Consider the following 13,419-nt stretch of genomic DNA (forward strand, 5'->3'; position numbering starts at 1 on the left):
GGAAGCGCTGCATGATCGATGGAACCGGCTGGAGTGGATGAGATGGAAGCCCTGCATATGGGCTTGCCGCGATATCTGCTCCCCCTCCTCCTGGTCGCTCAGGGATCTGTTGTGGGAGGACAGGCAGGCAGCAGCGCCGCACTCATGGAGTAAAGCCATCACCAATGCTGGCTCAGGTATAGTGGAAGCACAGGCAGCACGCTCAGTGCTGCAGCCTGCAATCACATGAAATAAAAAAATTACTCTGCTGTCAAGTTTATAGCGCATTTCACTGTGTACAGAGGGGGAACAGATATATGTGCGTGTGTGTGTGGGGGGGGGGAGCAGACATGCAGGGGGGTACAGATATAGGTGTGTGTGTGTGTGTTGGAGGGGGGGGGGGGTACAGAGGAGGAACAGATATATGTGTGTGGGGGGGAATAGACATGCAGGAGGGTACAGATATATGTGTGGGGGAGGGACAGACATGCAGGGGGGAACAGATATATGTGTGTGTGTGGGGGGGGACAGATATATGTGCAGGGGGGTACAGATATATATGTGTGGGGGGGGGACAGATATATGTGTGGGGGGGGGACAGACATGCAGGGGGGTACAGAGGGGGTACAGATACATGTGTGGGGGGGGACAGACATGCAGGGGGGTACAGAGGGGGTACAGACGTGCAGGGAGGTACAGAGGGAGAACAGATATATGTGTAGGGGGTACAGATATGTGTGTGTGTGTGTACGGGGGGGACAGATGTGTGTGGGGAGGGGGGGGACAGATTGCAGGGGTGTACAGAGGGGGGAAAGATATGTGTGTGTGTGTGGGGAGGGGGGGACAGATGTGCAGGGGGGTACAGAGGGGGAACAGATGTGTGTGTGTGGGGGGGACAGATGTGCAGGGGGTACAGATATGTGTGTAGGGGGTGCAGAGGGGAACAGAGGTGCGGAGGGGGGGTGCAGCGGGGAACAGCCATTCAGGGTGATACAGTGATCGGGTGATCTGAAGTGTGAAGGTGGAAGAATTGTGGTGATCTGAGATCTGAAAATACAGGAATTGGGGTGATCTGAGGTGTGACGGTTCAAGTTCACCTTGGTAAAAAAATAAATAAATGCAGATCTTTTTGCAGGTACAAAAATGTGGATTTATTATTATTTTTAGTAAGAGCTTGTAAAACATTGTCAGTGTATCTGTATGCTCGTACAGACAGGCAGTTACACAGTTATAGGGCGTACACACGGTCGGACTTTGTTCGGACATTCCGACAACAAAATCCTAGGATTTTTTCCGACGGATGTTGGCTCAAACTTGTTTTGTCTACACACGGTCGCACAAAGTTGCCCGAAAATCCGATCGTTCTAAACGCGGTGACGTAAAACACGTACGTCGGGACTATAAACGGGGCAGTGGCCAATAGCTTTCATCTCTTTATTTATTCTGAGCATGCGTGGCACTTTGTCCGTCGGATTTGTGTACACACGATCGGAATTTCCGACAACGGATTTTGTTGTCGGAAAATTTTATCTCCTGCTCTCCAACTTTGTGTGTCGGAAAATCCGATGGAAAATGTCCGATGGAGCCCACACACGGTCGGAATTTCCGACAACACACTCCGATCGGACATTTTCCATCGGAAAATCCGACCGTGTGTACGGGGCATTAGTCTGTCTGTATACTGCCCTAGCCTGTGGACCACGACTGGCACGAGGAAGCGGGCTGGTGCCATGCACTATTTGTCTTCGGGCCGGGTCCAGAGGCACAGGTGCAGGCTTGTGGACCACGGTTGAAGACATAGGTGAAGAGGCGCCGCAAAAATCTCAGTGAGGGGCGGAGCCTTTTTTTGGGGGGGGGGGGCAAAATGAGGTCCTGCTTAGGGTGTCAAAACTCCCTGCACCAGCCCTGTCTGCTACTACTAGCATTTTCCTCACCTGTCTACTTAGAATTCTGAATTCTTTTATGTTGAGATTTGATGGTAGCAGTCCTTAGTAAGCAACTAGTGAAAGTTATTGATTAAAAATCCAAAGAACTAATGCTAATGTATACATAAAAAGGCAAAAGGCAGTAGACAAAAATAAAAATCAGAAATGCCGTTCTTGTATCAAGTTTGCTTTTATAAAAAACTCCTTTTGTTTTTTGCTTAGTCCATTTGCAGGTACTCCTGGGAGCTGGATTGGCCCTGCTGTGCTTCTGTCTTCTGTTGGGCTGTGCCATCTGTTGGCACAAGAGACGAAGGCAGCAATCTACAAGCAATCATGAAAATGACTCTGTACTGCAGGACAGTAAAAGCCTCGAGCTGTCTAATAACTCAGAAAGGTCTATTTCAGTGTCAGTATACAATCAATACAAGACTCTAGATGGGAACATTACACCCAGAGGTGATGATGCACAAGCAGTTCAACATGAGCAAAATTCTATATCTGACAGATCTATTCACGTTAGAGCTTCTCTGTCCAGTCTTTACCAGCTACCAAGAAAGACCAAGCATGTTTTGAAGCGCAGGAGCACTGTTTTTGGGGATGGTACTTCAGAGGGTGATCATGCCAGTTTGGTGAAGATGCCATTCTCTTGTACTGAACCTGATGGATTCACAGGGGGTAAGCAAAAGGTTCAACCACTTGTGCACTTTACCTTATATTACTCACAGAGTGAAGAAGCTCTTACTCTAACTGTAACTGGCTTCTCCAACCTTCCAAAAAGATTGCATCGCAAGAAAGACTCATTTGTCAGAGCCTATCTTCTTCCTGGATTTCTGGAGCCACAGTATGGGCCAACAGAAGATTCAGATAGAGGACAAAGGTTTGCTTTCTTTAGATACAGTCCAGAGAATCTGAAAGAACGGACCCTGAGGCTAGCAGTATATTCACGGGATCGGAACACTCAGAGGGAAGGTTTCATTGGTGAAATACTTTTCCCTTGTTCCCAGGTCGACTGCAACTGTCAAGCAGCATCTGATTTTACAAGGGATCTGTCAATTACCAAGGCAAAGCTTAAGAAGGTCAGTCTGCCTCATGTATAGCATTTATTAATTAACACGCTGCTGAATACCTGGGTGAACTACAAATACATAAGTGTAGCTACTAAACACTGCAGGTATATACACACCACAAGACCAATAAGTTTACCATTTTTAACAGTAGAAGTTGGCTACGGCAATCTTTACAGTCCTTAGCTTTATTTTGTCTTGATAAGTCTCCCCTACATACAGTACATATGCATAAGCCCGAGCATTGAACCATTTTACACACTGCAAAACACAGCTAAACCTACCTGTTTGTAGGTCAAAATGTGTGTCACCTTATTACAGACTGATCTGAGCAATGTAAGCTGGCCAAAATCCAATCACATTGTTGTGTCTCCTGTTACAACTGGGCCAAGTTACCCAGTTTGGCCTAGTACCCTGAACTCTAATATATATATATATATATATATATATATATATATATATATATATATATATACTCTATATATAATCCTGCCCCTTGAACACTGTGTTACTTACTCCTGCCGCCTGTCCTCTCTGTTATGGTACTTACTCCTGACCTCTGCACGCTATGTTTTACACTCTTTTGACCAATAGCCGCATAGTTTCAGGTTTAATTTAACGTTCCCTTTTAAACCCTGCCCACTGTTACAGCAATTTGTCCATACCCACAATTTGCAGAAGTGCACTATGCATGCCCCAACAATTTAATTCTGGACCCAGTTTCATAACTGGGGTCATAGTCTTGTAAGTGTTGCTACAAATGAGTGTGTGGTTTGTGGGCATGGTCAGTAGGGCCAGTCCTTGGATTTCATTTTTAAAATCTGACTGGTAACCTTAATTTATGCTCAGTCTACACGTATAACAAATTTAGTTGCAGGCTATGAAGGTAGAGCAGAACACAAATATAAACCTAGTAATGCTAAAACTTTTGGGACATTATGATAGTTTAACCCCACCCTTCTACAGCTGATTAAAAAGTAAATGTTTTTCCGTGTATCTTTTGGCCTCAATTTCAAATGTGGTTGTAATAGTAAGCATGCTGGTGTAGTAGAAAATTAGTCATGGTAAGTGCTAGCTAGACTATAAATCAGAAATCTCACATAATAATTACCAGACATATTTGGTTACTTGCCCAAACTTTAAGTGCTGCATAGCAAAATTATGAATAGTAACACTAGTAACACAATTTTGAATAGTAATGCCCCGTACACGCGATAGGATTTTCCGACGGAAGATGTTTGATAGGAGCTTGTTGTCGGAAATTCCGACCGTGTGTAGGCTCCATCGGACATTTTCCATTGGAATTTCCGTCACACAAAATTTGAGAGCTGGTTCTCAAATTTTCCGACATCAAAATCCGTTGTCATAAATTCCGATCGTGTGTACACAATTCCGACGCACAAAGTTCCACGCATGCTCGGAATCAAGTAGAAGAGCAGCACTGGCTATTGAACTTCATTTTTCTCAGTTCGTTGAACGTGTTGTACGTCACCGCGTTCTTGACATCGGAAAAAAAACATGGATTTTGTTGTCGGAAAATCCTATTGTGTGTACAGGGCATAAGAGTAGCAATGTAGGAAGTGGCGGTGGTGAAGAATAACGGATAACAGTAATGCCCCGTACACACAAGCGGAATTTCCGTCGGAAAAATCGCGACGACCGCCGGCCACGATCGATCGTGAGTACGAGAGATAGAACAGGGGCGAGTGTGTATAAACACACACTTCCCTGTTCTGTTCTGTTCTGAGAGGAGTGACAGATCGTGTGTCCTTATTAACTAGGAAACACGATCCGTCACTTCCTCTAGTCAGTCCCCTCCCCCTTCAGTTAGAATCACCTCCCAGGGAACACGGTTAACCCCTTGATCGCCCCCCTAGTGTTAAGCCCTTCATTGCCAGTGACATTTTTACAGTAGTAAAAGATCTCTCCGTGTGTTCAGATTAATTGTCTTAATCTGAACACATGGAGAGGTCTTTTATATGGATTGAGGTGTAAAGCAGCACAGTGGATGGAACTTATGCTGGCCATGGACCGTTTTTCTACACCTTGAGTAAAGATCACAGAGGAGAAAGATTATTGGCACTAAGTGCAAGGCGTGTTTGACCCCTTGGGGTCCTACAAAGGAGATGAGCGTCCATTGCATGCGGTGGTGGGAGCACTCTGGATAAGGAATTTTTTAGAAGAAGCATCACATTTGTTCTTCCTTTTTATCACTGAAGAAATTATTATTTATTGTTTATCTGACTTTTTTTCATTTATTTATTCGGTTTACATATTTCACTGTTAGCTAAGTTTTGTTTCTTTATCGTACATCATGGGACACAGAGCCTTAAGTAATTACTTAATGGGTTATAGGCCACCTTCAGGTGATGGACACTGGTATACCCAATCCAGAAAGTTCACTCCCTATATAGCCCCTCCTCCTTCCAGGAGCACATCAGTTTTTGTAGCAAAGCAATATACTTAAATCCCAAAAAAGAGGGGAGTGACCTCTGTGTCCCATGATGTACTCCAAGAAAAGGATTTTACAGGTAAGCTGTTATTAAAATCCTATTTTCTTTATCGTACATCATAGGACACAGAGCCTTAAGTAATTACTTAATGGGACGTCCCATAGCAATGGAGGGTACCCCCAGACTTGAGGACCTATACTGCTGCCTGCAGCACACTGCTCCCGAAGGCGATATCCTCATACCTCCTTACATCCACCTGATAAAATTTTGTGAATGTATGCACTGAAGACCAAGTTGCGGCCTTACAGATCTGAGCCATGGAGGCCTGATGACGCACTGCCCAAGAAGCACTAACCTCCCTGGTAGCGTGCGCCTTAACTTGAAAAGGGGGGATCTTACCCCTTAAATTATAAGTTTGAGTTATAACTTGCCGAATCCACTTAACGACAGTGGATTTCGACGCTGCCTGTCCTTTGTTAGGACCCTCTGGCAGAATAAATAAGACATCAAGACAATGTAGTGACTTTTCTTCCCTGGAACATGATTTTGGAAAAAACGATGGCAGGACAATATCTTGGTTCAGGTGAAAACCTGAAATCACTTTTGGCAAAAAGTCTGGACGAGGACGTAACACCACTCTGTCCTCATGAAAAATCAAATATGGCTCTTTACAAGAAAGAGCAGCTAATTCCGAAACCCTCCTTGCTGAGAATATAGCAACCAAAAATACCATCTTCCTTGTCAGAAGGACTAGGGGAATATGTTGTATCGGTTCAAATGGCTGTTTTTGTAACACAGACAAAACTAAGTTCAAGTCCCAAGGATTCAAGGGAGGTTTGAATGGCGGATTAAGCCGCATCACCCCTTGCATAAAACATCGGACTAAAGAATGTTTAGAAAGTGGTCTTTGAAATAAGACTGATAAAGCTGAGACTTGGCCTTTAATAGTACTCAAGGCCAATTTCATTTCTACCCCTAATTGTAGAAAGGCAATAATTCTGCCTATGATATATCTCCGAGGGTGCCAACCCTTGGATTCACACCAGGAAACATAAGCCCTCCAGACCCTATAATATATGGTTCTGGAAACTGGCTTCCTTGCATTAATCAGGGTAGAGATAACTGGATAACTGGATAGAGATAACTGTAGAGATAACCCGAAAAGCCCACGTTTCTTCAGAATGTGGGTTTCAATAGCCTAGCCATTAAATTTAGAGACCATAAGGTAGGATGGAATATCGGCCCCTGTGAGAGCAGGTCTGGCCTTAGTGGAAGGGACCATGGACCCTCCACTGCCATCTTTACGATTCCTGCATACCATGACCTTCTGTGCCATGCTGGTGCTACCAGAATTACTGGCTTTCTTTCCAGCTTGATCCTGCAAAGAAGTCGAGGCAGCAACTGAATAGGGGGAAATGCATAGATCTGTAAGAAATGATCCCACGGGGTTACGCCCTCGTCCAGACTTTTTGCAGAACCAAGATATTGTCCTGCCATCGTTTTTCCCAAAACCATGTTCCAGGGAAGAAAAGTCACTACATTATCTTGATGTTCTGAGAGCAGTGAAAATCTATTTAAAGGCAACTGCTCAGATTCCTAAGACTGATGCCTTATTTATTCTGCCAGGGGGTCCTAAGAAAGGACAGGCAGCGTCGAAATCCACTGTCGTTAAGTGGATTCGGCAAGTTATAATTCAAACTTATAATTTAAGGGGTAAGATCGCCCCTTTTCAAGTTAAGGCGCACTCTACCAGGGCGGTTAGTGTTTCTTGGGCAATGCATCATCAGGCCTCCATGGCTCAGATCTGTAAGGCCGCAACTTGTTCTTCAGTGCATACATTCACAAAATTTTATCAGGTGGATGTAAGAAGGTATGAAGATATCGCCTTCGGGCGCAGTGTGCTTCAGGCAGCAGTATAGGTCCTCAAGTCTGGGGGTACCCTGCGGGTTGTGTCTCCCTCCCCTAAAGTAGAATTGCTATGGGACGTCCCATTAAGTAATTACTTAAGGCTCTGTGTCCAATGATGTACGATAAAGAAAATAGGATTTTTTATAACCGCTTACCTGTAAAATCCTTTTCTTGGAGTACATCATGGGACACAGAGGTCCCTCCCCTCTTTTTTGGGATTTAAGTATATTGCTTTGCTACAAAAACTGATGTGCTCCTGGAAGGAGGAGGGGTTATATAGGGAGTGAACTTCCTGTATTGGTTATACCAGTGTCCATCACCTGAAGGTGGCCTATAACTCATTAAGTAATTACTTAAGGCTCTGTTTCCCATGATGTACTCCAAGAAAAGAATTTTAACGGTAAGCTGTTATAAAAATCCGATTTTTATTTCATATAGATTGTATTATTGCAGCTTTATCAAATTTTTTTCATTTTCATAATGCATTTTTATAGCACTGATCGCTGTTTAAATGCCAATGGTCCCAAAAATGTGTCAAAATGGTCTGTGTCCGCCATAATGTCGCAGCCACGATAAAAATCGCAGATCACCGCCATTACTAGTAAAAAAATAATAATAATAAAAATGATATAAATCTATCCCCTATTTTGTAGCCCCTATAACTTTTGCACGAACCAATCAATATACGTTTATTGCGATTTTTTTTTTTTTTTTTTTACCAAAAATATGTAGAAAAATAAATATCGGCTTAAACTAAGAAAAAATTGCTTTTTTTAAAAAAAATGGGGATATTTATTATAGCAAAAAGTATAAAATATTGTGCTTTTTTTCAAAATTGACGCTCTTTTTTTTCTTTATAGCGCAAAAAATAAAAACCTCAGAGATGAAAAGAAAAAAAAAGAAAGCCCTATTTGTGGGAAAAAAAGGGTGTCAATTTTGTTTGGGTGCTGCGTTGCACGACCACGCAGTTGTCGGTTAAAGCGACGCAGTGCCGAATCGCAAAAAATGGCCCGGTCATTCAGCAGCCAAATCTTCGAACCTTTACAATCACTTTAAATTTTTCAATTCTGCTACTTTTCACGAAAATCACAATTATGTGATATCTATCAAAAAACCTTTAGGGTTATATTTCAGGCTTATTCCTGGGATGCACAAGTTAGGTAAATGTTTGTTAAAAGAATGGAGATGAAAATGCATTTTTAAAAAAAATCTTTAACAATGTCTTTCTAATTAGCGCCTAGAAAATAAAAAATAAGTTAGAGTAGGCTACAAACATTTAAAGGTATAGTTGTGACATCTTAGAATGAAAAAAGAAGTTCCGGGATTAAGGGGGTTATATGGTTTATGGTTCTGGTAACCAAAAGGTTAAATAATACTTATTCAGACATTGCTAGGTTGGGCTAGATGCCTGCCAAATACTTTATTTGTATATCTGTGTGTCTATGCAACAACTCTTCTGTGTGCTTCCAGGTACTCAGTTGCAGAAGTTTTTTTCCAATGTGAGAGGTTTTCATCCTGTAGACCAGGACTATCCTACACTATGGGAACATCCATCATTCACACTGGAGTGTTTAATGTACTTCTATTAGTAAATCACAGAAACATTACATAATGTATAGATTAGCCAATTGTTTGGACTAGGCAGAGCTTTGGTATCTCTATATTTGTGTGCCATGTGTAGAAAAAATGTGCTTATGTTACATGGGATTGTATACCTTATTATCACCCTTCATATCTCAAATACACAATCAGATAATAACCATGGGTTACAACCATTGTCTGTTTTTTTTTGCCATCTGTGCCCCATTGAGGGGATTTCCCTTCACTTCCTGTCCCATAGCCAAAACAGGAAGTGAGATGAAATCCCCACAAAGTGAGGGAATCCCTGGTTGTCACCGGGGTCACCAAGACTAATGTCTCCATTGGTTAATTTCCCCTCTGTTACTGTTCTGGTAGCAACCCAAAATTTTACACTCTTGGTGATAATGGTAAAAAGGACAAATACTGTAGATTGGGTGAACAGACAGCAATAAAAACATGAAAAGTATTCTAATTTCTCTCTACTTTATCTAAATCTAAAAAAAAGTTTTGCCTTTTGTTACACTTTAAGGCCTCTGTCCCTCTATTACGTTTAGATAAAATAAATATAAATTTATTAAAACTTGTAATACCACTCAAAACAACTTTTAACCATTAAAGCTGGCCATTGATGGTTTAAATCTCGGCTGGTTCAGCAGGGACTGGCCAAGATTCAAACCATCTATGGGCAGGCTGAATGTACCAAAGTTGATCCATCGATCGACTTGGGTACAGCCAGCATGTCGGATTTTCGGCATGTGATTTTTGCCAGTGACCGTAGGAGCTAGCAATAGTCACTGTATTCTCCCGGCAGGGACGCCTCCCCCCTTACCGGGTGAACACAACAGTTCCCACTGACTATGTTGATGGGGAAATCAAGCAATTTTATTTCCTGCAACCCGTAGACTCAAGCAAAGTAATTTTACACTGACCAAATTACAGGCTACCACCCGCTATCCACTCCCAGTGGATAGTGGTTGGAAATAAGGCAAAAAAAGGGGGAGAGTGGGCAGGGGAGCAGGTCTGATAATCCTATGGTACCTGGAGTCAAGATATTCCTGAGGTTATTTCAGCGGGTAGTCCTGAGGTAACTACTGAAACTATCCAGTGACAGGATTGTATATAACGGTGAAAGCATACATTATTTGGCCAACTGTTTCCTGCCGTACACTGTGCCAACAATCCATCGTTCAGCTTATTGATGTTCTACTCAACAACAGCCACATTTCTCAGCCAAATCTTCACAGTCACACTGGGCAGCTTGTCACCTGAATCAGAAACCATAAAAAACAGCAAAGCAGCCCCAGAGGAACAAGTTAATTTAAGTCACAATAACCCTTTATTAATATATAAATCCAAACAAAGCATTACTCACCCAGCCAACCTCTGCCTCTCTCAGAGAACATATCTGCCGCTGGGGAGAGGCCTGGACTGGCCCTTCTCCCTGGAGTCCTTTCTGCCGCTGGAGAGAAGACAGGGTGTCTGGGCTCACTCCGTCATGCTGTTGGGGATCTGGGCCGACTGCCCAGCATCCCTGGGGTATACAGGTGGAGACTGAAGTCCCATCCACCTTCACAGGACATCCATCCTCTGTTAGTTGAGGGCAGAGTCCAGCAGTACTCTGCCCTGTTGCCAGCCCTTCTGCTGGAAACCCCACACCATCTGCTCCGGCTAACTGTTGGGGAGGGATGACGAACACCTCCTCTCCCTTCTCCCCCTGTATCCTGATCTGCTGCTGGGACGTGACCACCTTCTTCTCACCCTGAGCCTCCGGAACCGCCGCAGGTGTAGGGCAGAGATCTTGGACCCTCTGTCCGGTTGCCAGCGCTTCAGCTGGGGAAGTTCCTTGTGACTTCACAGATACTTCTGTTGGTGCTGGGCAGAGCATAGTGAAGTTTGGCCCTAATAACAGCTCTTCTTCTGCTGGAGGCTCACCAGGTTGTTCTTCCTCAGCAGAAAAGTCTATCAAATCCCCTGTCTCTGCAACTGGTGTCTGGGGATAAAGGTTCACCATCTCCTCTCCGTGGAACCCAGAAGATGCTATCAGTGCTGGGCAGAGGTTAGCAGAGCTCTGCCCTATTGTCAGCACTTCAGGTTTGGGGACGGCAATCTTCAGATTTTCTCTGGCATTCTGCTGGACAGGCACATTCCTCCATCCAAGATCATCCAATGCAGAAACAGGTTCATAAAGGTCAGTCAGCACTTGCTGCATCTGCCATAAGACCTCCGCCTCCATAGCTGCGGGTGCAGGTTGGCAAAGCACACCGTTACTCTGCCACATTGTCAACTCTTCAGCCAGGATTTCAGAGTTGTCAACTGGTATTTCCTGATAGTCCCAGGCAAAGGGAACACCACCCTGCTGCTGAGCAGAGTCTAACAGCCGTTTGTAGGCGATCTCCAACTCCCATTCCTGAACGGCCAGAAACTCCAAATCTTCCAGTGCCCAGTGCACTTCTGAGGCATTCAGTCTCCGCTCTCTGTGCTCCATTATTTTCTCTAAACTCCCCTCCCGATCACTTCCAAAGTCAGGGTCCCTGGACAGCCTCCAGTATAACAATCCCAGGCCATCGTAGCCAAAGCCTTCCGTGGGGCTGTCATCCGCCATCCATGGGCACACTTGGGCTACATACCACTGGAGGGCTCTGTAGCTCTCGTCCAACCGCATTTCTGCCCGGATCAGCCTGCTTAACTCGGCTGTCCACTCCTGGTTTGGCTGTTCCCCAAAAACAGCATTCGCACTTCATACTGCGACCAGTACCTCACATGGACAGAGGGGAGAACTTTTCCCTGGTGTCGCTGCTCACGGGCTAGCGCTTCCTTCCAGAGCTCACAGCGGACAGAATCAAACCATCCTAGCAGGACCTGCTCTGATACTGGTCCTCTGTGCTGTATCTCCTCTCGCAACCTCCTTCTGAATTCCTCATCCATGGTGGCTGGTATTTCTCCTCTCCTGCTATCCTGTTACCTTGGATCCAGGTGATGGTTTGGATGTGTTCACGGCAAGGAAGCACGATCCCACCATTCCTTCCATGGCTCTCAAGTAAGTCTTTCAGCGTGGCTCTCCTGCAGGCTGGTTTGGAGTGTCCCAGTAACTGGAGAGCGAATCCCACGGCTGCCAACCAATGTAACGAGCCCCTTGCTCGCTCGGTTCCACTCTCCCGACACTCCTCTGCAGCTATAGAATCAGATTGCAACGTCTGATGGTTCAGTCTTCCAATGCTCCGGGATTAGAACTTCAGCTATGTGCCGTTCTAACCCAGTTGTGATAGCTCAGAACAAGCACCAGGCAGGCTGTATGTAAGTTCAAACAGGAATCTATCTTTAATGACAAAATACAGGCTTTTATACACTCAAAGTGTAGGTGCAGACCTCCTGCTCATATTACTCTAACAATACAGCTGTAACCTAATTAACCTAATTAACATGAGCTAATTAACTAATCCCTTTAGACAGACTAGATGACTCAGACATGACTTTTAGGCCAAACTGGCCATCTTGTAGTTCAGAAAATCCAATCAACATTATCACAATCAACATAGACTCTTCTTCACACTATAGCAGAGTTAATTAACACAAATAACAATGGGGATCTAATGACTCTTAGATCCCATAGTAGACTTATTTACAATACACATTTTAGCAGACAATAGACAGACAGGTGTTGGAATTTACATCAGCATCTCCTAACAGTATCTGTCCCAGCATTATGAATCAGCCACTATTCCAATATGGCAAATCCAGGGTCCCCAGACATACAGCTCACAAAGAGCACCGTTCCCCCAAATACAAGGGTCCCCGATCGATCAGCAAGAGGCTAGCATACAGTCCCCTCCAAAAGTCTCTTTCCCGGCTAGGTCTGTCACACAGACAATAAATTATTGATTGACTGATGGACAGTTTGGACACATTTTTAACTAGAGCAGCATTCTTTCCAAGTTTACTGGACTCAGTGCTCTTGTAAAAAGGTCCCTTCCAGATGTCCTGTGATCCATAGCAGAAGTACAGTATGGTCAAGAGAGCTTTGGCTCTCACCTTTAAATAAGTAAAAAGTATGCTTGCCTGAGTATTCCTTAATAGTATAGTATTCCACTATACTAAAGAGGAGCGGTGCTGGAGATGAGGCAGCGCTACATCAGTGATAGGAGCCAGGTAAGTGTTTAGGGATGCGGGTGAGTAAGACAGTTAGCAGGGAGGTTTTTTTTTACCCCAATGCAGAGAATGCATTAACCACTTGCTTACGTGGCACTTAAAGTGATGCTAAAGGTTGGCTTTTTTTTTTAAATGACAAACATGTCATACTTACCTGCTCTGTGCAAGGGTTTTGCACAGAGTGGCCCAGATCCTCCTCTTCTGGGGTCCCCCAGTGGCGCTCCTCCACATTGAGTGCCCCATGAAGAGCCACATTCTATGGGGGCACTCGTGCGAACGCACTCCCGAGTCCTGCTGTTGCGTCCATTGACACAGACAGCAGGACATTGCCCCACCCCCTGTGTCACTGGATTTGAGTGACAG

General features: G+C 44.3%; 1 protein-coding gene across 3 annotated transcripts in view; it reads left to right on the forward strand.

The window, feature by feature from the left end:
* The window catches only part of LOC141131571 (synaptotagmin-4-like), a 105,748-nt gene that overhangs the window by 66,653 nt on the left and 25,676 nt on the right, over window positions 1–13,419 (forward strand). For all 3 annotated transcript variants that reach the window (XM_073618991.1, XM_073618990.1, XM_073618989.1), the window contains one exon: window positions 2,127–2,980. In XM_073618991.1, the coding sequence (XP_073475092.1) occupies window positions 2,127–2,980 (854 nt within the window). The remainder of the gene's footprint in view (window positions 1–2,126; window positions 2,981–13,419) is intronic.

This window comes from Aquarana catesbeiana, linkage group LG03 (genome assembly GCF_042186555.1).
Source record: "Aquarana catesbeiana isolate 2022-GZ linkage group LG03, ASM4218655v1, whole genome shotgun sequence".
Taxonomy (NCBI): domain Eukaryota; kingdom Metazoa; phylum Chordata; class Amphibia; order Anura; family Ranidae; genus Aquarana; species Aquarana catesbeiana.